At 40.7% G+C, this 26,897-nt stretch overlaps 1 protein-coding gene across 1 annotated transcript in view; it reads left to right on the plus strand.

The window, feature by feature from the left end:
• TMTC1 (transmembrane O-mannosyltransferase targeting cadherins 1) overlaps window positions 1-26,897 on the plus strand; it is a gene marked incomplete at both ends in the record, with an annotated part of 320,957 nt that overhangs the window by 263,233 nt on the left and 30,827 nt on the right. Inside the window, 1 exon segment of the mRNA XM_080704935.1 lies at window positions 11,390-11,498. Within this exon segment, the coding sequence (XP_080561061.1) occupies window positions 11,390-11,498 (109 nt within the window).

Consider the following 26,897-nt stretch of genomic DNA (forward strand, 5'->3'; position numbering starts at 1 on the left):
TGTCCCCTGCGTGCCCTTGAGACCATAGAACATGAGACCTCTTGAGTGCCATAAAACTTGTTGATTTTGAATCTTAACTCCACTGCATCCTAGCATGTGACCTTGGGAAAACAATTTTATCTCACAGTGCCTCCAATTGTTCGTGTATATGGTGGGAATAATACCAGTAACTACATCCTTCATGAGTGTTAAGTACTATTATGCATGCAAACACTTAACATAGGACCTAGTACCCAATAAAGATGAAATAAGGTTTAGCTATTCTAATTATTTTTAACCCAGGGACATAATTTCTTGCTTCCAATTTGAAGCTCTGCCTCTTGGTGTAAAACTAATAATGAATCTGAGTTAGGTAATGCATTTTCTATGAGTGCAGTTAAACAGCTTTGGGCAGTAGTCAACCTCTTTGAGACTCAGATTCTATCTCTTTAATATAAGAAGACCAGCCCCCAAGAGGATGATACAGGCCTGTAATCCCAGCAGGTAGGAGGCTGAGACAACAGAATTACAAATTTGGGGTCAACTCGAGAAACTTAGGGGGACCCAGTATTAAAAATAAATAAGAAGGGCTGAGGGTGTAGCTCAATGATGAAGTATCCAAGGGTTTAATCTCCAGGATGGATGGATGGATGGGTAGATAGACAGACAGACAGAAAGACAGACAGACAGAAAGATAGACAGAAAGACAGACAGGGTACCCGGTCATCCCAGAGAGCTTTCTAACTGCAACACTGTGGCTTTATCATGACTACAGGTTTTTAGTCTCCTAATTAAAGTGTCAATAGAGGAAGACCGGGTTGGCAGGGACACAAGTTGGAAAAGAATTTCCAAGGCAAAGGATTGAAGTGCAAACAGATTTCATTAAAAGGAAGGCATTTGCATTAGTGCTGGGGTGGTAGGCGCCAGGCTACACACACACACACACACACACACACACACACACACACACACGCACTCCAAGGGAGAGCAGCACACTTTGGGAAAAGCCATAAAACTGGGCCATGGCAGAGGAAGACATCCTTTCTGCAGCTATTTTCTGAGCCTGCAGTGCGTGTCCCCAGGGTTTTGATTCTTTGTTTGGTTGGTTGGTTTGGGGGTTTGGGTTTTTTTGTTCTGGGACCCTCGAGGACATGATGAGATTCTGCTACATTGATTACAGTGTAGCTGGCCTTGCAGACCAGGGGCATGTCCTTGAAGCTGTAACAAAGCAAGCAGAGCTCCTCGGGGGTCTGATGTCAGACCACTCTGCTCTTGGGGCTCCCCGAAGCCTTCCCTGGCCACCTCCTGAGGTTAAGGAAGGTTAAGCAACGCCCGGCAGAGAAATTGAAAGTCTCTTCCTCTTCAGAGGCTAAAACAGCATCCTGCCTTTGGGTGAGAAATCAGTCAGTGAACTTCTGGTAGGCATTCCAGGTGGGAATTGCTGGAGAGTGGAGGAGGCACGCATGGTAAACACTTACTGCGTCCTCCTATGTGCCAGACACCCCGTTAAGCACACCACCCATATTTGTTTATTCCTGGAGTAACAGAGTTAAATGTGTGCCTGTCAGAGTAAGCCACTAAGGCTCCTGGAGGCGAGGTGTCTAACCTAGATCATTCAGCTGGTGAAACAGAACCTAAGCCTTAAATCAGGAACACGCATGAAACCGAATCACGAAAGTGAAAGACCCCCAAGTGGTCTTTCCCTCAGAAGTGGGGACCCCGAGACCCAGAGATCAGTCCGAGACCACTGACTGCAAAAGCACGAGGATTTTATTGCGGGACACAGGTACCTGTGGGCGACAGAGTCTGCACAGAGACTTGTGCGCCCTAGGTGAGTTTTAGGTAACTTTTATAGGGGGTAGGGGGCAGAAGCGGGGGTACAGAAGCGGAAAAGCATAGTTACAGGAGGTTTATTGGTTCAGGTTAATGAGGAGCTGAATGACCTTTGCTTGCCTCCGGCTTTTCTGGTACGGGCTTGGTGGAAAGTCCCGGAGTTATCTCGTAACTGCCTTCTCTTATCGGTTAAGCCGCAGGTATGCAGTTAACTACCGACCCCATCCTGTTTTACAGGCTTACTGAATTCTGTAACTTTCCAACTTTCCACAGTTACATTTAAACTTCCTGGTACTTGGGGCTAGTAAAACATGGCGTCACTTCGGCTAAGCTGAGTTAGGTCTTTCAAAAGCATCCCATCAGCTAAGCGGTAGGTGAATCCTGCTGCATCAGGGTATCCTCAGCTGCCTTCTCTTTCAGATCCAGTCGAGAGAGCATTGCTTTTATGCTTTCTTTTAATCCTCAAGGGGCTGGCTGGCTTCGTGTATGTGTGTGCGTGCTTTAAAAGAATTGTGGCTTAGAACTAGCTCAGAAGTGTTGTTGGCTTGGGGCTGTGCCCCCCACAGCCCACCTTCGTGCACTTTTGTCACAAAACTGGCCCCATATACACAGGAATGAAGCTGTCTAGGTGCAGAGGTGACCTTAAAAATATCAAAGCCATCCCCAAAGAGTTAAAGAGTAGAATCTGGATCCACTTAGTGCTGGCCCCAGTGGGAGTTCTTCATGTGACCCCATCCCCATTTCTGCTGCTCTCTGACTACACAGGCCCGCGTGTTCCATCTGTCTACTCCTCGGCTTCCAGCTGGGGTAGGAGTAAGGACTGGGACAGGGGCAAGCAATCTACTCCCCAAGTTTTAGCTACAATGAGTATGCTTTTGAATTGAGGGAAAATATTCTTTTTATAATTCCATACCATCACATAAACAGTCATGCAGAAAAACCAGGGTGAATCACAGTGAACTTGATGCCGTAGGTTCATTGAATTGCCCAAGATGTGCTCAGTAAACTCGTACCCAAAAGGACAGAGAGCATTTCCAACTTTCTTCTCTTTCTGTGTTCTAGAGATAGTAGACACAAACGTGTGCTTTAAAAAGACCATCTCAGCCAGACATTTCCAACTTGACTTTCACAATTCGTTTATTTAGAAGAGCTGATAAAGTCTGCTGCCAAAAGAAAAATATCATAATCTTTTTCATTTGCGGGAGATACCACTTTTGGGTCCAATGACAACATAACACAACAACAAAATACCCCAACAAATGAACAGTAAATAAGAGACTGCCCAACCCCCAAGTTCACACTGTGGTTAATGGGAAATGTTATTGCTGCCAAGTGGATCGCCAAATCCATTTATTTCTGTTCCTGGCATTTCCTAAATTCTCCCCAAATGTCAATACTTTTTTTTTAAAGCCAGCATCTGCTTTCAGTTTAAATGATTGTACCATGAGGTTTTTAGATGTCTGGATCCAAAAAGTTTTCTAAATTGACAAACTTAACAGGTCCTTAATTACTGAAAGAAAATGTGGTGATGTTTTATTTGCTTTTGCTAAATATCTGTCATTGACATACAGCCAGGAAAGTGAGACGATGCAAATGTTTTTACTTAACACACAGGGAAAACAGTTGCGCTGCTTCATAACCCAAAGGAAAATTTCCTGTGAAACTACAAATGTTGAGTGTCAAAATTTTCACATTTTGAACAAGATTTAATTTCTACTTAATGTTTTCCTCATGAGATTAATGATGAAGATGTTACTGGTCCCAGGGAACCATACTCAAGAATTGTAGCCTTTTGGAAGCTCCTGGGAAGAAACTTAAGACAGTGGAGCTTTGCTGCAAAATATTAGAAAATTTTTATTTCTTTTATAATGATCCCATGGTTAAAACTGGAGTGAAGATATACATATACAAAGGATGTTCACAATAGAGCTCCTGTTATTATTACTTTTATTATTATTGTGGTTTTGGGGGTTGAATTTAGGGACAGTGCACCCCTGAGCTACACTCACAGCCTGGTTTTATTTTTTATTTTGTAACAAGGTCTCACTAAGTTGCTTCGATTGTCCTAAGGCCCTTGATTCTCCTGTCTCAGACTCCCAACTACTGAGATTATAGGTTTGGGCCGCCATGCCCCGCTCATGACAGAGCATCTGCGAGAGAGAAATTGCCTCTTCCGACCACAGTGTCCCCAGCGTCCCTCACCTCCCTCTGTCCGGCTTCCTCACATTACCTGGCATGCAGACCTGTCGGGGCCTTTCAGTCAGACTATGGCCACCTTCTTCTTTGATTCAGATTGTCCCCGGATCAAATTTTAATTTTTATCGGTGTACTGTAATTCTGCATTGTAGTGAGACTCAAAGTGAAACGTTCATAAACACAACATCTCTTGGCGTGTTACCTCCGCACCCCATCCTCACCCTCCCTCTGGCCTCCCCGCAAGAACATGGTAGTGAGTTCCACAGTGTGTCTTCACGTTGCTCTGGCAACTCCCACATAAAAATCAGGGCAGACTTCTCAAAGCACATGCTAAAAGCCACTATCAGAAGAGTCCCCTTGGGAACTTACTAAGAATAATGGTTCCTGGACACTCCCCACAAATCATAGAAATTCTGGATTCTGCATTTTACCAAAGACCTAGGGAGTTTTAAGCACTAAAATTTCAACAGCAGTTGTCTATGGGATAAGTAAAAATAAAATATTTTAGGGTCAGCCCTCAACCGCTGACTATTTAGCAGATGAGGAGATTCAGGGTGCCGAGGGCGGTAATAATGCCTAGACCTGGGGCAGGCTCCCTCTTACCTCTTTCTCCGCTCTCCCCCCTGTCTGTGGGTCCGTAATAGTTCCATCGGCCAGTCCAGCCTCCTGAGGAGCTCAGAGGGTTCTTAGTATCACAGAGATTTCTAAAAGGATTCCTTCTGTGGCTCCACACCCAGAGCATGCCCATGGCTAGTTGGACAGGGTGCGCACTGTTTGATTTTAAATATTTGTTCCCCAATTATGACCTGGTTAATTCGGGCCTTTTTTTTTAATAAAATTCATAGAAAATACCTTTGGACTCAGTAACCTATATCACATGCTTGGCCCTCTGCAACTTAGTGAGACATTGATTCAAAATAAAAAATAAAATAGGGCTGGAGGTATAGCTTGGAGGTAGAAAGCCCCTGGGCTCAGTCCCTAGCAACACACACACACAGACACGCACACACACACACAGCATGAAATTTCTTAATAATGGAATCGCCCATGTACTTGAATTGTGCGGATAACCCATGGCAGCACTAGACAGCATTAAGACTCCCTAGTATCTTCATTTTTCTTCTATATCAAATAACTTGGGAAAATCTGAAGCTCACCACTAGTCATTGTTAGTACCAGGGATTGAACCCAAGGGCATTTTACCTCCGAGATACCCCCCAGCCCTTCTTATTTTTTGTTTTGAAACAGAGTCTTACTAGGTTGCCGAGAGTTTCACCACTTGTTGAGGCTGTCCTCAAACCTATGATCCTCCTGTCTTAGCCTCCCAAGTATTGGGATAATAGGTGTGTGCCACCACACCTTGCTGTACTGTGTAAATCTTAAATTATGCCCAACAAATAATGTTTAATGAGAATTAAGAGAAAAAATACATAGGCTGTCACTTAACAGTCCTTGGAAGAAAGTAAATTAGAAGGAAACAACTACTGTGAAACAAACTTGTGGCTCTGTGCAGGGCACACGTACAGGTAGATGCACTGAGCCCCCCGCAGGAGGCGGGATGGTGCTCTCTCGTGCGGCACCCGAGCCTCAGAGAAGAAAAGCACTCAGTTACCAGAATGTGGAGTTTATGAGCAAAGACAGCGGGCCCCTTGGAGGCTGGAACATGGCTTCCTGGTGATGAGCTGCATCCTTCCTCTTGGCTTGGACCAGGGCAAGTCCCTGGCGCTCTCAGGGTCCCATTTTCCGCTACTGTAAACCAGGAAGGTTGGATTATGTCCGTGATACTCAAGTCTGAATGGTGATTATTTTCATGTGGAGAGTTTCTTCTTAAGAGACTCAACCTCAGAACACAAAGGTCTTTTTTTAAAGATGATTATAAGGTACTGTGAAGGTAGAAAATCAGTGGAGCAGGTGGTCGCTCTTAGGGTCTGTAGAATAGAGACCAAAGGCTTCCTGGTCTACTGGGCTTTTTTGTATGTTTGGAAGGCTGGTCAGAACCATTTTGTAGGGGGTTTTATTTTTTTGTTTTTGTTTTTGTTTTGCGGTGCTGGGAATGGAACCCAGAGGTATTCTACCTCTGAGCTACACCCCCAGCCCTATTTTTTATTCTTTATTTTGAAACAGGGTCTCACTGAGTTGCAGAGGGCCTCACTAAGCAGTAGCTGAGGCAGGCTGTGAACCATGATCCTCCCATCTCAGCCTCCCAAATGCTAAAATTACAAGCGTGTGCCACCACGCCCGGCTGTAGGGGCTTTTAGAATGAGTTTCTCTGTAGGCAGTTGAGCATTAATGAAGATCTTTATGTAAGGCACTGTGTTGAAAGCAGTGCTCTAAGTCAGGCACAGTGGTCGCAACTTGGGAGGTACTTGGGAGTACTGAGACAGGATGATTGCAGTAGTTGGAGGCTGAGATGGGAGGATCGCAGGTCTGAGGCCACGCTCAGCAACTTAGGAAGACCCTGTTTCAAAATAAAAATAAAAAGGGCTGGAGGTATAGTTGAGAGGTAGAATGCCCCTGAGTTCAGTTCTCAGTATAAGAATAAACAAAAGTAAGAAAGAGAAATAAAAGCAAACAGGGCTCTAGACCAATGCTTTTCAATTGTCTGTATGTAGTAAAAGGAGAAGAAAGAGGAACTCGGAGCAGATGTGTGGACTAAGGAGTGAAGCACACCTGCGTGAGGTGTTCTCTGGGCGGCAGGAATCCAGGAGAACTGGCGAAACCTTGCCCGTTTTTATATATGAGATGCTTGACAGGGGAACACATGAAACTTAGTTCTCACATTGTGTTTCAGGCAATCAATCCCTCAAGGAGTTTTTACAGATTCTGGATTTTTTTTTTTGCTTGTTTGTTTATTTTACAAAGAACCCAAGTTCCCTGTGAATAAGTTTGAGGGTGACTTTTCCATTGTGTCAAACATTAATGGACAACCTCAAGTATTCACATTCCTAACTCATGTTAGGTGTTGATCTCTCTGAGCTCGTAAATGAAAGGTGTGAGTTTCTATTCTAACTGATGTCAGGTATCACAAATTCAAAGCATTAAGGCATTGCTATCAAATTGTGTTTTTTTTCTTCTGCTGATTTTGTAGACTAGCCAACTAAAGAATGTCCTGTGGGATTTAATTTTCAGACTTAACTTCCTAAGTCTGGATCTTTCTTTGGATTCCAGGAGGATTTCCAAATTATCATTGGTAAAGATTTATATTATCCTTAGAAGAAGAGTTCTGCTAACCATAAAATCAATGGCCAAATTACCAAGATTAAAAGATACAGTTTTATTTAAAAATCATGTCCACAGAAGAATTACTTCAAGGCATGTTTTAGAATAGACACCTAAGTGTATATAAACATAATGACATCTTGCAGACGCTTCTAAAGTTCTTGTTGACTGAATAAATCAACCAGAAAGCATTAAGAGAACTGGAATGCACATTTATTATAACACGTGACTTTAAAGCCATATTCCTAGAATGATCTACTTAAAGATACAGGTGTTAAAGATTGATCCATGCACTCGGAAGAACTGATTAGGAGCTACCTTGATCCAAGGAAGGAGAAGGAGAAGAATAAAGAAGAAACTGCCACCTCCCCTGGGGAAGAGCTTAGTGTCTGGCACATAATAGGCAATGATAAATGATTACTAAATTGGTGTCTTGTATCCAAGGTCTGTAGCCAGGCAGGGTGATGCATGCCTGTAATTGGAGTATTTGGGAGGCTGAAACCAGAGGATCGGATTTGAGGCCAGCCCCATCAACTTAGTGAGACCCCATTTCAAAATTAAAAAAAAAAAATGGCTGGGGGTATATCTCAGAGGTAGAATGCCCCTGGGTTCAATCCTGAGTACTTAAAAAAAAAATCCAAGGTCTGTTTGAAATCATGACCCACCCCTACCCCTTTCCCCTCCAAGGCCTGTGATAGGAATTTCCTTCTAGCTAAAATTGACTTTGTAGCAAGATTCTGCTGGCATCTACAAAGTCAAATTGTGGAGTAGTATTAGTGTTCCCTCTATATAATTCATCCTACAGAAGCTGGGCCTTTAGGGGATTATAGCGGGAGCTCTGAGCCGCCTTTGATAACTCTTGGAACAGTTCTGCTCACATCCCAGTGTGCATACAGATCACCGGGAAGCATTAGAAAGAGCCGAGTGTGAGTCAGTACATCTGGGGCCTGAGGGTCTGCCTTTCTCACAGGCCTCCAGGTGACGTTGATGATACTGGTCCACGAATCACACTCTGAGCAGCAAGTTCATCAGGGCTGGACTTATAACTAGTGAGAATAAGCACATGTGGTGTGATGGAAAACACCGAAAAAGCTAATAATGTGAACTTAGCAGAATCATTTAACTTTTCTAAATCCAAATTTTCTCATTAGAAACAATTCTGATGCCGGGTGTGATGGTGCACGTCTATAATCCCCGTACGTGGACAGCTGAAACAGGAGGATTGCAAGTTCAAGACTAGTCTCAGCAATTTAGCAAGACCATCACAATTTAGCAAGACATTGTTTCAAAATAAAGTATAAAATAGGTCTGGGGCTGTAGCTCAGAGTTGGAACACCCGTGGGTTCAATCCCCAGTACCACACAATAATGGAAATATAGTTTTTATTTGCATCTCCCTGATGGCTAATGATATAGAACATTTTTTCATGTATCTGTTGGCCATTTTTATCTCTTCTTTTGTGAAGTGTCTATTCAGTTGTCCATTTTTTGATTGGGTAGTTTATTTTGCAAGTGTCGAGTCTTTTGAGCTCTTTGTATATTCTGGATATTAGCCCCCTATCAGAGTGGTGGCTGGTAAAGATCTTCTCCCATTCTGTAGGCTTTCTCTTTAGGTTCTTGATAGTTTCCTTTGATGAGAAGAAGCTTTTTAGTTTGATGCCATCCCACTTGTTAAATCTTGATCTAATTTCCTGAGCTTTGGCGGTCTTGTTGAGAAAGTTACTCCCTGTGCCTATATATGTTAGAGTGTTGATCATGCCCTCTAATAATTTCACAGTCCCTGGTCTAATTTCTAAGTCTTTGATCCATCTTGAGTTGATTCCTATGCATGGTGGGAGGTAAAGATTTAGTTTCATCTTTCTACAAAAGGATAGCCAGTTCTCCCAGCACCATTTTGAAAGGCTGTCTTTTCTGCAGCGTATGAGTTTGGTTCCTTTGTCAAAGATTAATTTACTATAGGTGTGTGGGTTTGTTTCTGTATTCTGTTTCACTGGTTAGTATGTCTGTTTTTGTGCCAATACCATGCTCTTTTACTACTATTACTTTGTAGTATAATTTGAATTCTGGAATTGTGATGCCTCCTGCATGGTTCTTATTGCTGAGAATTGCTATGGCTATTCTGGGTCTTTTCTTTCTCCATATAAAATTCATGATTGATTTTTCTAGGTCTATAAAGAATGTCATTGGTATTTTAATGGGAATTGCACTGAATCTATAGATCACTTTTGGCAGAATGACCATTTTGTTTATATTTATTCTGCCTACCCATGAGCAAATGAGATTCCATCTAGCCCCAATCAGAGTGGCAAGCATAAAGAAATCAAATAACAACAAATGCTGGCGAGGATGTGAGGAAAGAGGAACTCTTTTACACAGTCGATGGGAGTGCAGAGTAGTTCAGCTGCTATGGAGATCAGTATGGAGATTCCTTAGAAAACTGGGAATAGATCCACCATTTGATCTGGTTATACCACTCCTGGGTATCTTTCCAAAGGGGTTGAAATCAGAGAACTACAGTAACAATACATACCTATGTTCATAGCAGCACAATTTGTAATAGCCAAAGTATGGAACCAACCTACATTTCTGTCAACAGATGAATGGATTGCAAAACTGTGGGAAATACACACAATGGAATTATATTCAGCTATAAAGAAGAATAAAATCATGGCGTTCTCAAAAAGATGGGAAGACCTGGAGAACATTATGTTAAGTGAGATCAAACACACACAGAAAGAGAAGGGACATATATTTTATCTAATATGTCCAAACTAGGGAGCATTGGGGATACCAGAGGGACTCCAGATAATGGAGGGAAAATCTCAGCAAAGCTAGAAAGGAAGGATAGGAGAGGAAGAAGGCTGAGGTTGATTCATGGAGGAGCTACATCCAAATATTTGTAAAAGTATGAATATAGCATGGTCAACCTGGACACTCATTGTTGGGACGGGGAAGGGAAAAAGAGGGGATAGGTCACCAAGCACCGTTTAAATGTATACCATTTTCAATAAAAAAGAAAAAATAATAATATAAATATAATACCAACTACATGAAATTATGAGAATTAAATTAATAATGTTATATACATATTTATGACAACATAGTTATTGTTAAATCAACTAATAGTGCAAAAAAATAACAGCTCTGTATTCATAACTGGTAAATGGGGAGACCTTTGGGCCATGTGCTATCTGTCGTCTAATATTCATCCACCCTCTTATTCATTTATAATACCTAGCACAGTACAAGTGATCAATGTCAGTGGATTTTATATTAGTTGCCAAGTTATCACTGCCAAGAGTCCACTTTTGGCTTCAAAGACATTTGATATCATAATCTAAGATAATGATCTAAGATCTCCCTATGATACAAAAGAGTTGTACTGTAGTAACTATTGGCTTCCAGTCTTCTTTTAAAGTGTGTGTGTGTGTGTGTGTGTGTGTGTGTGTGTGTGTGTGTGTGTGTGTTTTATACTGGGAATTAAACCCAAGGACATCCTATCTCTGAGCTACACCACCCTTTTACCTCAGCCTTCCAAGTACTGGGATTCCAAGCATGCACCACCACTCCTGTCAATAAAATGTCCCCTTTAACAAGCCTCAGATAAGCTGAGTGTGGTGGTGCACGCTTGTAATGCCAGTACTTGGAAGGCTGAGACCGGAGGATCGCAGGTTCAGACAGCCTCAGCTACTTAGTGAGACCCTCCACAACTCAGACCCTGTTTCAAAAAGCAAAGAATGAAAAAATAGGGCTAGGGGTGTAGCTCAGAGGTAGAATGCCCCTGGGTTCAGTCCCCAGTATCACACACACACAAAAAAAAGCCTCAAATGAAAAAGACAGAACCAGCCTCCATTTTAATAAAAGTCTGATGGTAAAATAGTTCCTTACTATTTGCTGGTCAGTGGTCACAGCATTTTCTAATTTCATAAATTATGTGAGAACATTTCTTTCCCCTTTATGAAAAGCCAAAGACTAACACAGGCATCTTGGCCTGGCTTGTCCCTGGTTGGTGGCTCGGCTTAGTGGTGCAGCTGTAAGCAGGGGCTCAAATCATGGTCCACGTCATTGTAAACTGGAGCGCAGGCCACACAGTAATAGTTTTTAATCTATGAGCAAGATATAAGCAAAGTGTTAATAAAAGATACCCCCCATGTTATCTATAGGTCTCAGGAGAAAAAAGAAGAAGCCATCACCCTGCTGAAGGATTCCATTAAATACGGTCCGGAGTTTGCAGATGCGTATTCAAGCTTAGCTTCGTTATTGGCCGAGCAGGTAATTGTTTCTAATTAATTTCGCATCTTATTCTTTAAAAAATGCTACTGTGGAGTATATAAATCAATGTCTCAGAGATTTGGGCGCCAATGCTTTGACTAATGGTTGGTTAGCTCCTATTAGACACCCAGTCTCTCTGTCAGGTTTTTTCTTGACAGGCATTACAAGCCCTGTTTTCTCACTCCAATATTCTCTGTGTAGTGTGGGAGGACTTTAGACAAAGATGGTACATTATTGTCCATTGACATGTTCTCTGTCACTTGGGAACAAAATCTATCAAGAATAATGTACAGTACCTGCTATTTTTATTGCTATTTACTTATCATTTTTTATGGGGAATTGCTGATGGACTAAGGTCTCTGAATTCAATTTGAAAGCAATTACCCACAATCTTGTAAGACCCTTTGTCTTAATACCTGTTAGAAGACAACAGGCCTGTGGGCTGGGCTCCTAAGACAACATTTCCCATGGCATAGAACAGACGTATATTTGAATCTCCTCCTTCTCTTGACTTGTCTAAATGATTTGAGACCACTTTCCAGAGTCCTGGATGCATGTCCCTTGCTATGGGGAGACAGATAGAAGCTATCTTCTCTAAATCGATGCCGTCAGTTTGTTGACAGGCACAGGTGCCCTCGATAGGCAGTGGATTCTGCTACCTCACAACTGCCAGAATCTTTAAAGTCAAATTCAGCATCTTAGTAGAGTGTCAGGAGCATTCACTTGGCTTAAATGTAAGGGGTGAATTTGATGCCGCAGGTCAGTTACTTAGGCTGTAAGCTGCATTCCAGAATTTTGGAAGTTCCACAAAGACGCAAAATTAGAAGATTTTGTAAATATTTAAGTGATGGAAAGTATAAATCTGATTTTCTTGCTGGAATACCCCTGTCCTTCAGGCTCTGTGGAAAACAGGTTCCAGGACACCCCTTGGAGACCACACTTTGTGGATGCTCAAGTTCCTAATATAAAATGGTGTTACGTTAGCATATAACCTATTTCTAGAAAATAAAATGTAGATGCTATAAAAACACTTGTTATAGTGTATTGTTTAAGGAATAAAGACAAAACGTGAGTATAGGCACAATTTTTTTCCTGAATATTTTTGATCTGCAGTTGGTTGAATCTACCGAGCCACCTGTATTCTCCATGTACTGTAGGTGGGCTTTAGAGAAAACCTCTCATTTGTGATGGCTGATTTTCTTGCATGCTTTTGCACAGTGTTTAAGCCAATGATTGTGGTCCTGTTCCATGCTGTACACTAGCAATCTTTAGCTGCTTTGGGCTTATGTTGAAGCAGACTCCGGAGGATTTTCTTTTATCTTTCTTCCTTTTTTCCCACTAAATTAAAGGCTTTTTATGTGGATCATATTGAAAATGGCGTACATTCACACAGTGCTTGGTGCCCTTCCCCTTCCTACTTCTCCTTTCTCCCCCTCTCAAAAATGAGTGTCCAGGTTGATTATGCTACATTCATAGTTATACACATATTTGAATAAATGTAGCTCCTCCATTAACCAACCTCAGCCTTCTTCCTCTCCTACCCTTCCATTCTAGCTTTCTGAGGTTTCCTCTCCATTATCTGGAGTCCTTTTGGTATCCCTAATACTCCCTAATTTGGTCATTTTAGAGAAAACATATGTCCCTTCTTTTCCCGTGCTTGGCTGATCTCACTTAACATGATGTTCTCCAGGTCTTTCCATCTTCTTGTGAATGACATGATTTTGTTCTTCTTTATTGCTGAGTAGAATTCCATTGTGTGTATTTCCCATAATTTTGCAATCCATTTGTTTGTTGATGGAAACCTAGGTTGGTTCCATATTTTGGCTATTATGAATTGTGCTGCTTTGAACATAGGTATGCATATGTTACTGTAGTTCTCTGATTTCAACCCCTTTGGAAAAATACTCAGGATTGGTATAGCCAGATCATATGGTGGATCCATTCCCAGTTTTCTAAGGAATCTCCACACTGGTCTTCATAGTGGCTGAACTAGTTTGCATTCCCACCAACAGTGTAAAGGAGTTTCTCTTTCCCCACATCCTCACCAGCATTTGTTGTTATTTGACTTCTTTATGTTTGCCACTCTGATTGGGGTTAGATGGTATCTCAGCATAGTTTTAATTTGCATCTCCCTGATGGCTAATGATGTAGAATATCTATTCATGTATTGATTGGCCATTTGTATATCTTCTTTTGTAAAGTTTCTATTCAATTCAGTTGCCCATGTCTTTTTTTTTTTTTATTGGTGCATTATATTCATACAACTTATTGGGGTAAAATAAAACACATTTTCTTAGTTAAGCTTTAAGACCTGTCATTTAAGAACTTTGTGAGCATTTAAATACTGTGTAAATTGTACAAATACACTTACATTAATCATTTCCTAAGTCTCTAAGTGATAACAGGACAATATTTCTCATTCAGATTTATGTAAAATATTTTCTAATTTTGGATCCAGCATTTTATGTTTTTATGGCTTTGCTTTGGCTTCACTTTTTGATTTAATTACATACAGTTAAAAATACTTATTTCCTACTACAGAGTACTGAGATTCTACCTTTTTGCCCATTAATAAGTTCACACTCTGCTGCGAGTATCTGTAAACAACACTGACAATGTGTGGCAGATACAGTTTTACCATTTTATTGTTTAAAAAAAATCAGTACTTGGATTGGCTGAGACAGGAGGATCACAGGTTAAAGACCAGCCTCAGTACTTTTAGCAGAGCCCCGGGCAACTTGGCAAGACCCTGTTTCAAAGCAAAAAAACAAACAAAAAATTTAAAAATGGGTCTGGGTTGTATCTTGGAAGTAGAATGCCCTTGGGTTAAACTCTCTGCTACAAAAAAAAAAAAATCACAATTATGAACCATCTACAATTAAAAGAGACTAAAGAGACACTTTAGATATATGCAATATTTGGTTCTAGACTGGATCCTACACTGGAGAAGAACACATGTTAAAAAAAAGACATTATAAGGTTAATGGGCAAAACTGGAGGGCAGATGGAAGTTAAAGTGGTGTGTGTGTGTGTGTGTGTGTGTGTGTGTGTGTGTACACGCACATGTACAAAAAGTCAATGGTAAAAAAAATGGAGTAAAGCATTAGCAAGAGGTGAACTGGGATAAGAGATGTATGGGTTTTCATTTTACTATTTTTATTCTTGTAACATTTTGTTAAATTAGAAATCATTTCCTAATATAACACTTTTTAGTGGCATGCCATAGAAAATTCCCTTAGAATATTTCCCTCCTGGAAAATTTTCTTCATGCCTTCACAAACTTAGCTGAGTTACTTTAAATAAATACTTAATACCTGCTTCCTTGCCTTATCATCCTGCTTGGTTCTAGCTGAGTCTGGGACACCTGACTAAGAGGTGAGTGTGGTAACAGGAGGCTGCTGGAGTGGAGGGAAAGCTCTGCTCGCTTCCTGGACCCTCTCCTCCAGCAGTAATCATTGGAAATTCCAAGCCTTACAGTACTGAGAGTGGCTGGCCCTTAATCAGTGCTGCTACTTAAGTAAGTACATGAACAAATAAAAGAATAACTTCAAAAAGAATGAAGAATCTTTTAAATAACTTTAGGTAAAATGTAGGTAATTGACTTTGACTTCTGGGAAAATAGAACAGACCGATTTTCCCTATTCCTCCTGCCTAGTATAATAAAAACCCTGAAAATTAAATTTTAAAAAGCCTGAGAAGATGTTCAACAGTGGTAAGATGAAGGCAGAATGACCAGGAGTGACAGTGATCAGCTCCCTGGCCTTTTCCTTTGTCATATGTAGCCCAGATTTGGAACTAGGAAGGAAAGCAACTCAGAAATGCATAGGTTCCAGACAGAGGGGTAAAGGCCTAATAAAATCCTGCTTTGTTTTATTTATTTTTTTTTAATTTTTTTATTGGTGCATTATATTCATACAACTTATTGGGGTAAAAAACTTGTGTGTACAAACATGTACTCATCGCTGATTTAACCCCTACACAAATCCCACCTCATTCCCTCCCCGTCCCTCCCTCCCTTGCTTGGCTTAGTGATTGACTTCGATATGTTTAAGTACATTGTGAGCTTTAGAGATTTTCCTCTTCCCCCCTCATTTCTCCTCCTTTAGGTTGACTTATTTGCTTCTCTTTTCTCCCTAACTCTCACATATTAGGGAAAGCATCTGATTTCTTATTTTTTGTGCCTGACTAATCTCACTTAGCATAATGTCCTCCAGTTCCATCCATTTCCCTGAAAATGATGTAATTGAGTTTTTTTTGATGGCTAAGTAAAATTCCATTGTGTACATATCCCACAGTTTTGTAATCCATTCATCTGTTGATGGACATCTTGGCTGGTTCCATAGTTTGGCTATGGTGAATTGTGCAGCTATGAACATAGATACACATGCATTAGTTTGGTAGTTTGGTTTCTTTTCTTTTGGGTAGATACCCAACAGTGGTATTGCTGGATCAAATGGTAGGTGTGTTCCCATTCTTCTGAGGATTCTCCATACTGTTTTCCAAAGTGGTTGCACTAATTTGCAATCCCACCAACAATGTCTTAGAGTTCCCACTTCTCCACATCCTCGCCAGCATCTGTTGTTGTTTGTGTTTTGAATGATGGCCATTCTAGTTGGAGTTAGGTGAAATCTCAGGGTAGTTTTGATTTGCATCTCTCTGATTGCCAGTGATGTTGAGCATTTTTTCATGCATTTATTGGCCATTTGAATTTCTTCTTTTGTGAAGTGTCTATTTAGTTCATTTGCCCATTTTGTTATTGGATGCTTTGTTTTCTTAGTTTTGAGTTTCTTGAGTTCTCTGTATATTCTAGATATTAGTCCTCTATCAGTGGTGTAGGTGGCAAAAATCTTCTCCCATTCTGTTAGCTCTCGATTGAGATTCTTGATAGTTTCCTTTGCTGAAAAGAAGCTCTTCAGTTTCATGCAATCCCATGTATTGATTCTCCTTTTAATTTGTTGTGCCTTTGGGGTCTTGTTGAGGAAATGTTTGTCTGTGCCTATGTGTTGTAGTGTTGGACCTATGCCCTCTTCAAGGAGCTTCAAAGTCTCTGGTTTAATTTCCAAGTCTTTGATCCATTGTGAGTTGACTTTTGTACAGGGTGAAAAAGTGGGATTAACATCCAATTTTCTGCATATGGTTAACCAGTTTTGCCAACACCATTTGTTGAAGAGGCTATCTTTTTTCCAGTGTATGTTTTTGGCCTCTTTGTCAAAAATCAATTTCCTGAAAGTGTGTGGACTTGTTTCTGGGTCTTCTATTCTGCTCCATTGGTCTATATATCTGTTCTTTTGCCAGTACCATGCTGTTTTTATTACAATGGCTTTGTAGTATAGTTTAAAGTCAGGTATTGTGATTCCTCCTGCGTGGTTTTTGTTGCTGAGAACTACCTTGGCTATTCTGGGCTTTTTGTTATTCCAGATAAATTTAAGGACTGATTTTTCTATGTCTGTGAGGAATGATCTTGGTAGTTTAATGGGCATTGCATTAAATCTGTAGATCACTTTTGGGAGGATGGCCATTTTAATGATATTTATTCTGCCAATCCATGAACATGGAAGGTCTTTCCATCTCCTAAGATCTTCTTCGATTTCTTTTTTCAGTGTTTTATAATTTTCTTTGTAGAGATCTTTTACCTCCTTGGTCAAGTTTATTCCTAGGTATTTTATTTTTTTGTGGGAGATCCTGAGTGGAAGTGTTTTCTGAATTTCTTTTTCAGTGGATTTATGGTTGTTGTACAGGAAAGCTTCTGATTTTTTAAGATTGATTTTGTATCCTGATACCTTGCTGAATTTGTTGATCAGTTCTATAAGCCTTTTGGTTGAGTTTGTTGGGTTTTCTAAATATAGTATCATGTCATCAGCAAATAGTGAAAGCTTAAGTTCTTCTTTTCCTATTTGTACTCCTTTGATTTCCTTTTCTTGCCTTATTGCTCTGGCTAGAGTCTCTAGTAATATATTGAAGAGAAGTGGTGATAGTGGACATCCTTGTCTCATTCCAGGTTTTAGGGGGAATTTTTGAAGTTTTTCCCTATTTAATATGATGTTGGCTGTGGGCTTATTGTAGATTGCCTTAATAATGTTGAGATATGTTCCTTCTATTCCAATTCTCTGCCGTGTTTTTATCATAAATGGATGTTGAATTTTATCAAATGCTTTTTCAGTGTCTATTGCGATGATCATGTGGTTTTTGTCTTTGATTCTGTTTATATGATGAATTACATGGATTGATTTTCGTATATTGAACCAGCCTTGCATCCCTGGGATGAACCCTACCTGGTCGTGATGAATGATTTTCTTGATGTGGTTTTGAATACGTGTTGCTAGTATTTTGTTTAATAGTTTTGCATCCAAGTTCATCAGAGATATAGGCCTGTAGTTTTCCTTCCTTGAACTGTCTTTATTCGGTTTGGGTATTAGTGTGATGTTGGCTTCATAGAATGTATTTGGGAGAGTCCCGGTTTTTTCTATTTCCCGAAATAGTTTGAGTAGTATTGGGATTAGTTCTCCTATAAAGGTTTTATAGAATTCACTTGGGAAACCATCTGGTCCTGGGCTTTTCTTTAATGGTAAGCTCTTTATTGCTATTTCAATCTCTTTGATTGTTATTCGTTGGTTTAAGTGTTCTATATCTTCTTGACTCAGTTTAGGAAGGTTGTATTTATCTAGGAAGTTGTCGATTTCCTCCAGATTTTCCATTTTGTTGGAGTATAGTTTTTCAAAGTAGTTTCTGATAATCCTCTGGATTTCTATGCTGTCAGTAGTAATGTCTCCTTTTTCATCCCTTATCTTCATAATTTGGGTTGATTCTCTCTTTTTTTTAGTTAGGTTGGCTAGTGGTTTATCAATCTTGTTGATTTTTTCAAGAAACCAGCTTTTGGTTTTGTTGATTTTCTGTATTGTTTTTTTATTCTCTATTTCATTAATTTCTGCTCTAATTTTAATATTTTCCCATTTTCTGCTGGCTTTGGGGTTCAATTGTTCCTGCTTTTCAAGGGCTTTGAGGTGTGTCATAAGGCTGTTTATTTGAAGATTTTCTGTTTTTCTTATGTGAGCACTCAGTGCTATAAATTTTCCACTTAATACTGCCTTTAAACTGTCCCAGAGGTTTTGATATGTTGTTTCTTTATTTTCATTTGTTTCTAGAAATTTCTTGATTTCACCTCTTACATCTTCTATGACCCATTCTTCATTCAGAAATGTGGTGTTCAGTCTCCACATGTTTATGTTGTTTCTCTGGGTCTTCTTATAGTTGATTTCTAGTTTCATTCCATTATTGTCTGAAATGACACAGGGAAGTATGTAACATTTCTTAAATTTGCTAGTGCTCATTTTGTGTCCCAGGATGTGATCTATTTTGGAGAAGGTTCCGTGAGCAGCTGAGAAAAATGTAAACTCTGCTGTAGTTGGGTGAAATATTTTATATGTGTCCAACAGGTCCATTTGGTTAATGGTGTTCTTTAGTTCTGAGACATCTTTACTGACCCTTTGTCTGGAAGATCGGTCTAGTATTGTGAGAGGTGTGTTGAAGTCTCCCAGTATTATTGTGTTGGGATTTATGTGTGACTTCATGTCACAAAGAGTTTGATTTATGAAAGTAGCTGCCCCTATTTTGGGGGCATAGATGTTGATTATTGTTATTTCCTCTTGCTGGACTATTCCTTTTACCAGTAAAATGTGACCTTCTTTGTCTCTTCTAATAAGTTTGCTTTTGAAGTCTAACTTGTCTGATATCATAGTTGCTACTCCTGCTTGTCTTCAAGTACCATTAGCATGGATTACCTTGCTCCAGCCCTTTACCTTGAGTTTGTTCCTATCTTTACTTGTAAGGTGTGTTTCTTGTAAGCAGCAGATGGATGGATTCTGGCTTTTAATCCATTTTGCCACTTTATGTCTTTTTATTGGGGAGTTGAGGCCGTTTACATTCAGTGTGATTATAGAGAGATAATTTTTAATTCCCAACATGTTAAGATCTTATTTCTGTTTGAATTACTGTTTATTCTTCTTTGCTTAGTTGTCTGCTGGGTGGGAATTCTTGTTTCTTTGGTTCTGGCGTGTATTACCCATTTCCTCTTTGCAGTTAATCTCCTTGAGTATTTTCTCTAGCGCTGGTTTTGAAGACATAAATTCCTTCAGTTGCTGTTTGTCATGGAAGCTTCTTATTTCCCCATCTAATTTGATGGATAGTTTTGCTGGGTAGGAAATTTTTGGCTGGAAGTTGTTTTCTTTCAGAGTTTGGAATATGTTACTCCAAGCCCTTCTGGCTTTCATAACTTGGTTTGGGGAGTCTGGAGTGATTCTAATTGGTTTGCCTCTGTATGTCACGTGGCCTTTTGTTTTTGTTGCCTTTAAGATTCTCTCCTTGGCTTCCACATTAGTCATTTTGACAATTATGTGGCGTGGGGATCCTCTTCTCTGATCCTGTCTAAAGGGAGTTCTATAAGTTTCCTGGACCTGTGTATCGACCTCTTGCTCTATGTTTGGAAAATTTTCTGCTATTACTTCCTTGAAGAGATTGTTGATCCCTTTGGTTTCACCTTCTTTTCCCTCCTCTATTCCAATTATTCTTAGGTTAGCTCTCTTGAAATGGGCCCATATTTCTTCAATGTCAGATTCCTGCTGTCGGGTTTTTTTTTCTAAATTAGAAGCTATGCGTTCATTTTTAGAATGATCATCTTCAAGAAGCAAGATTCTATTCTCCATGTGGTCTAATCTGTTGTTTATACTTTGAATTGAGGCCTTTACTTCATTAATTGCATCCTTTATCTCTTTTTGACTCTCTCTAAATTCTTTTAGAAAGTCCTCTATTATTTCTACAGTTATTTTCCTAATTTGATCTTCTAGAGATCTTTGGATTTCTGTGTTATCAGATTCTGATGTTTTGGGGTTGTTGGCGTTCACTGCTCCATTGCTATTTCTCTTTTCCATGATTTTGGAAGTTTGTGCCTTCTCTGGGTTCTTCCCTGAGTCACTACGAGTTCACTTAAGATGCTCTGGATATCGAGTCTGTGGTATCTCAGTCACCACTACTCCTTTACTGGGTTGTATCACAAAGTCTCAGAGCCAGGGAGTCAATCAAGGCTGCTTAGACCATGGGGGGTGCCAAGTTGGGCATTCTCCAGTGGGGAGTTGTGACTATGGTATGATATCTCTGCTACTGCCACTCCCCCACTGGGCTGCAGTGCTAAAATCTCCGACCCAGGGAGACTATCTGCGGAAGTCTCTGGGATTGCAGTACTGGGATTTTTCCCCTAGGGGCCGCAATTTGACTCACGGTTGTTGAGTGTGCTAATGGAGCTGTAGTGGACTCGGTGGATTCGCTGCTGCCGCCACTGGCAATATGGCACCACTGCCACGCACTCGGCCGTGATGCGGCGTATTTCTTCTCTGGTTTTGAACTCCGCTCTGAGTCCTTGCCAGTTGTGCTGTGCCCGGCCCTTGGGAGCTTTAGATGTTCCCTGCACCAACAAAACTGCTGACTGCCGCCCGGCTGTTCAGCACCTGCTCACCTCGGCTCACTGTCCACCCCTCCTCTCAGGCGCTTGGTGGCTGGTTGAGTGGGTTGGTCTAGGGCCGTCTGGTGAACTCGCCGCTGCCGCCAGCAGTAAGACGCTGCTTCTACATCCTAGGCCGCGAGGCCAGAGTACCTCCTCTCTGGATTTGAGCTCTGTTTTGAGTCTCCCTCCTCTCTGGAGCCTGGTGCTGCTAGGGGAGATGTAGGCCGCGCCGCTCTGGCTGCTCTGCGCCACGGCTCTGGCTGCTCCGCACCACGGCTCTGGCCGCTCTGGCTGCTCCGGCCGCTCTGCACCGCGGCTCTGGCTGCTCTGCACCGCGGGTCTGGCCACTACGGCCGCTCCGGCTGTTCCGCAACGCGGATCTGGCTGCTCTGGCTGTTCTGGCCGCTCCGCTCCGGCTGCTCTGGCCGCTCTGCTCGGCTGCTCTGGCCGCTCCGCTCAGCTGTTCTGGCCGCTCCGCTCCGGCTGCTCCAGCCGCTCCGCTCCGCGGCTCTGGCCACTCTGCGCCGCCGCTCCGGCCAATCCGCGCTGCGGCTCTGGCTGCTCCGGCTGTTGTGGCCACTCTGCTCGGCTGCTCTGGCCGCTCTGCTCGGCTGCTCTGAACCGCAGCTTCGGCTGCTCTGCACCGCGGGTCTGGCCACTCCGGCCGCTCCGGCCATTCCACAATGCAGCTCTGGCCGCTCCGGCTACTCCGGCTGCTCTGGCCGCTCCACGCCGCGCGGGCGCGGCACTTCTGGCTGGTTTTTTTCTGGTGTCTTGTTTTTCCAGCCCTTTTTCTCTGTCCCTTGTATTTACCGTTTTTATTTCTTTGCTGGTGGTGTTTTCTGGCTCTGAAAGGCGCTGGTTTTGTGGTAGTAGAGTTGGATTGTTGGCGGGACTTGTAAGTGCCGCTTTCCTCCATCGCCATCTTCCCGGAAGTCGCCCATGTCTTGATTGGGTTATTTGTTTTGCTAGTGTAGAGCCTTTTGAGCTCTTTGTATATTCTGGATATTAGCCCTCTATCAGAGTGGTGGCTGGTAAAGATCTTCTCTCATCCTGTAGACCTCCAAAGTGCAGGAAATTAAAGCAAGAATTAACAAGTAGGATGACATCAAACTAAAAAGTTTCTGCTCATGAAAGGAAACCATCAAGAACCTAAAGAGAAAGCCTACAAAATGGGAGATGATCTTCCTTTTTTCTTTCTTCCTTTCCTTCTTCTTCCTTCCTTTTTATCTTTGTTTTTGTTTTGGGGGAGTACTGAGGATTGAACCCAGGGGCATTCTACCTCCTAGCTAACCCCAGACATTTTTGAAACAGGGTCTGGCTAGGCTGCTGAAAATCTTGCTAAGTTGCTGAGGCTGTCTTCAAAACTGTGATCCTCCTACTTCAGCCTCCCAAGTACTGGGGTTATGCACAACCACACCCAGTCCACAGGAGAGTTTTCTAAAGGAAAGATTGCTTCTGTTTCTCAGAATTCCCTTTTCTTGCCTTATTCTGGCTCCTACATTTTTTTAAGACCCTCACCCTCCCTCTGCCAGCTGCTGGTCTTGCAGTTAGTCAGTCACACGAAGCAGACTCCTCTCTCTGGAACTTTGTACTAACTCTTGCTTCTGCTCTCCACACTGCTCTCACCTATAACTGTTTGTTTTTCACTCTGTCCCAGTCTACCCAAGTGTTTTCCTGTCACTGAGGCCTTCTGTGATGAATTTGCAGTTGTCCAAGGCCCACCACATTCTCAGTCACTTTGTCCTGGTTTCTATTTCTCCATGGCATTGATCACTGTCTAATTATACTTATTTATGGTCTCTCTTCCATCACTAGAATATTTGACTCCTTGAGAACAGCTGTCCTTATTATTCATGACAGTCTTCCCATACCTGCCACATTGTGTGCAATCAGGACACTTTTGTTGAATGAATAAATGAGTCAGTGTGAACTGGAGGACATAAAGTTCCCCGGTCCAGTACATGTTCTGAGTTTTACCCTTATAGTATGAATAGAGTTGGGTACCTGGGCCACACTGTTCTGTAACTGAATTGGGCCTCAGCATGATAATCCTGTCCTAACCTGAGGACCAGTATAAAAAACAACCATGAGCAGCTAAGCGTGTTGGCACCCGCCTGTATTCCCAGTACTTGGGAGGTTTAAATAGGAGGATTGCAGATTTGAAGCCAGCTCAACAACTTTGATCATGTTTTTAAAAAAAAATTAAAAAGGGTTGAGTGTAGCTCCAAAAGTAGAATGCCCCTGGGCTCTATAAAAGAAAGAGAGAAGCGGGGTCACAGCCTTCATCGGAGCCACAGGCATCACCCGTGGGGAGGGAGGAGCTCATCACCAGGGCATTGTTCAGCAACTTCTTTATAAGCACTTGAGGGAGATATTCTCTGATGTTGCAGCATTAGGAAAGGCTGGAATTCTCCTAAAGCATAAAGTTTTGTGTCGTTTTTAATCCAATGCATGAAAAATCTCATAGTTGCTGAAAAGGTCAATTTTCTTTCCCTCTCATCTGGACTTGCTTCTAGCTAGACTGTACAGTCTGCTTTTTCTCTGTGATATTTCTCTTGGGCTTATCTTTTCTCAGTTTATTTTTACTTATTTTATGTTATCTATATATTTTAATATAATTCTTATTGGTACATTGCAATCATACATCATAATGAAGTTGAGTGTGATAGAGACGTACTTGCACTGTTCCATATGTTTTTAAAGCTGCCTCAATTTCTCAGTGAAATACTGAGATAAAGAAAATAAAGCATTGTATTAATAGTTCTAAGTTCATTTCTTTTTTTTTCCCTAACTTGTGAGGACATATGAACACTTACTGCTCTTCTTGAGGAAAATTACCCCGATTTTGACAGCATTGTCTATCTACACCAGTGATAACCCTGTATGGTGATTTTTAGGAGGTCTTCACAGATACATGTGGAATGTATATCTGTTCCCACAGTTCCTTCTTCCTATAATATCATCTTTTCTTTTTTTCCTTCTAATCCTTCCTATGCTTAAAAAATGAAACTTTAACTTCCACTGCCTCCCAGCTCTCTCCCACTGCCCCAGTTCGTGGCGAGTTATCTTTCTAAGGAGCTCCTTGTATGAGAACCCACATTGCCATGCAAAAGTAGTCATGTATTTTTTTTGTCTTAAATTAATATCTTGCATTAAACCCCAAACCTTGTGTTGAATTCTAGTGTTTTAGGTTTCTCTTTCTCAGTAAGACAAGTTTAAGAGAACCAGTGCCTTCTTTCTATGCCCATTTTATCTTGGGGCTTAGCATAGGCCACTGGGCCATGCAGGCATTCACATAGCATCCCTCGAGGACTCAGTTAACCTGTGATGTGATACTGATGGCATTTAACAGTGACCTGGGAGACCTGGCTCTAGACCTCACTCATAGTAACCAACAGAGCCAAGCCTGGTGACACGCACCTATAATGCCAGCTAAATGGAGAGGCTGATGCAGAAGGATCACAAGTTTGAATCCAAGATCCTGTCTCAAAATAAAAAGGGCTGGGATGTAGCTCAGTGAGAAAGCCTCCCTGGGTTCAATCTCCAGTACCACATAGTAACCAACAGTAAATATCAATAATACTGTGTACTACTAGTACAGTACTAGTACATCATAACCAACAGCACTAGCACTACTACTATATACCACTACGTAGTACTAGTTCATTGTAACTAACAGTTGCTTGGGCAAATAGCAAATAGCCCATTACCTCTCTGGACCTCAGTTTTCAAATTGAAAATATGATCAATATTTTCATTTATCTTCATGTATCTAGTGGCTCCAACATTTTAAGAGTATTTAAAACAGTCTTCTTGAGCATCAACTAAGTGCTAATAAAAATTTTAATGAGTAACTTAAGACACTACTATAATTAGTGTTCTTTCTATGCAAATATATTATTTATAGGTTGATATTACAAAATAATTTTCCACAATAATAATCCCAGTATTTCAATTTTATTTCCTTTCTAAAATGATGAACTCAAAGTTCATGAAGTTACTATTTATTTATTTATTTATTTATTTATTTATTCATTGGTGCTAGGGTTTGAACCCAGAGGCATTCTACCTCTGAGCTATTCCTCTTGCTCTTTGTATTTTGAAACAGGATCTCAGTAAGTTTCTAAGGGTCTTGCTAAATCAGTGAAGCTGGCCCCAAACCTGCAATTCTCCTGTCTCAGACTTTCAAACACTGGGATTATCGGTATGCCAACCATGTTCCACAAAGTTACTATTTTTAAAATTCATCTAGCTGTTTAGTGACCTTAGGCCATCTTTTAAGGATCTTTATATTCGTGCTAACACATTTTGTGCAGGTGGAAGTTATTTTGTTTTTACTTTAAATAAAAGCAAGGGCAATTTTCAGGTAGAAGTTTAAAAAGAACAACAAATATTCTTTTTCTTCCGTTATGTTTAAGAAGTGTCAGATGGCAAAACAAGTGTTAGATGGCTTATTTAAAATTGATTTCTTAATAAATTTAATTTTTCTTAACTACATTAGCAAATGAATGTTACATTATTGTACTTCACATAGTGGTAATTGCGAACAGTCATTAAGAAAACCAAATTATAAGGCAGGCATGGTGGCACACTCATGTAATCCTAGTACTTGGGAGGCTGAGACCAGGAACATAGGTTCAAGGCCAGCACATGGTGACTTAGCAAAAGCCTGTTTCAAAATAAAAACTAAAATAGAGCTGAGAGTGTAGCTTAGAGGTAGAAAGCCCCTGGGTTCAATCCCCAATGATGGCGGGGGTGGGGGGCAGAATGAGAGAGAGGGTGGGGAGGGGAAGGAAAGGAAATGAAAGGAGAAAAGAAAAACAAATTTGACTTAGACCATGATCTTTTCTTACATACAAAGGCTAAATCTTTTGCCAGTCTTCTCCACTCTCCACGTAAATGTAAAATGAGGCCTAAAAATCTAATTGAAAGATTGAAGGGTCCTTTCTTCTGCCCCTTTGGGCAATTGATTCTAACATGAAAGAGACAGAGCAGCTGTTGGGCATAACTTAGGATTGCCTTCCCCACTCTGACTTTCAACAACTTATCTTCATGTTTTGAATTCTTTAGTCATGAAAGAATGCTTCAAATACTCAAGCACGGCACAGAGAAACTGTTTGAGGAAAATCCACCTAGCTTAACATTGTTTGGCAGCAAAGGAATTCATTTCTTGATGATTACCCTTTATTTAACAGAAGCCCAACATTTCTTTTATATTTATTTATTTATTTATTTATTTATTTATTTATTTATTTATTTATTTATGTGCTACTGGGGATTGAACCCAAAGGAATTATACCTGTGAGCTACACCCCCAGCCTTATTTTTTTTTCATATTTATTTTTAATTGGTGCACTGTATTCATACATCATAGTGGGATACATACTTTGGTAGACATACATGCACACATTGCCCAGTCAGCCCCCACCCGATCCCCACCCCGTTCTCTCCCTATCCCCCCCTCCTATGCTTGGCTTAGTAGTTGACATCTAGTATTATAGCAATTTGTCCAAAATTAAAAATGATAATCTCACATAACAGTTTCATTTGTCTAATACCAAGCTTTTGATTACTTAAAGATAACATTTCAATATTTCTTTTTGCTTTCTTTCTTACCAGAGAATGTTTTTTTCTATTTTTTAAGTGAAACTATCATATATTTATATATTTATTTTTCAGAAAAAAAAATCTATCCTAATATGGAATATGTACTCTAGATACCCAAAACGATCTTGAAAAAGAACAAAGCTAGAAGATATATATTTTCTGATTTCAAACCATATAAAGCTACAATAATTGAAACAGTGTAGTACTATTCTAAAGGCAGATATATAAACCATTGGAGTTAAATAAAAGCCTAGACCTAAATTCTTCCCTATATTGTCGTTATTTTTGACAAGGTT

Source organism: Muscardinus avellanarius (assembly GCF_963383645.1).
Source record: "Muscardinus avellanarius genome assembly, chromosome: 11".
Taxonomy (NCBI): domain Eukaryota; kingdom Metazoa; phylum Chordata; class Mammalia; order Rodentia; family Gliridae; genus Muscardinus; species Muscardinus avellanarius.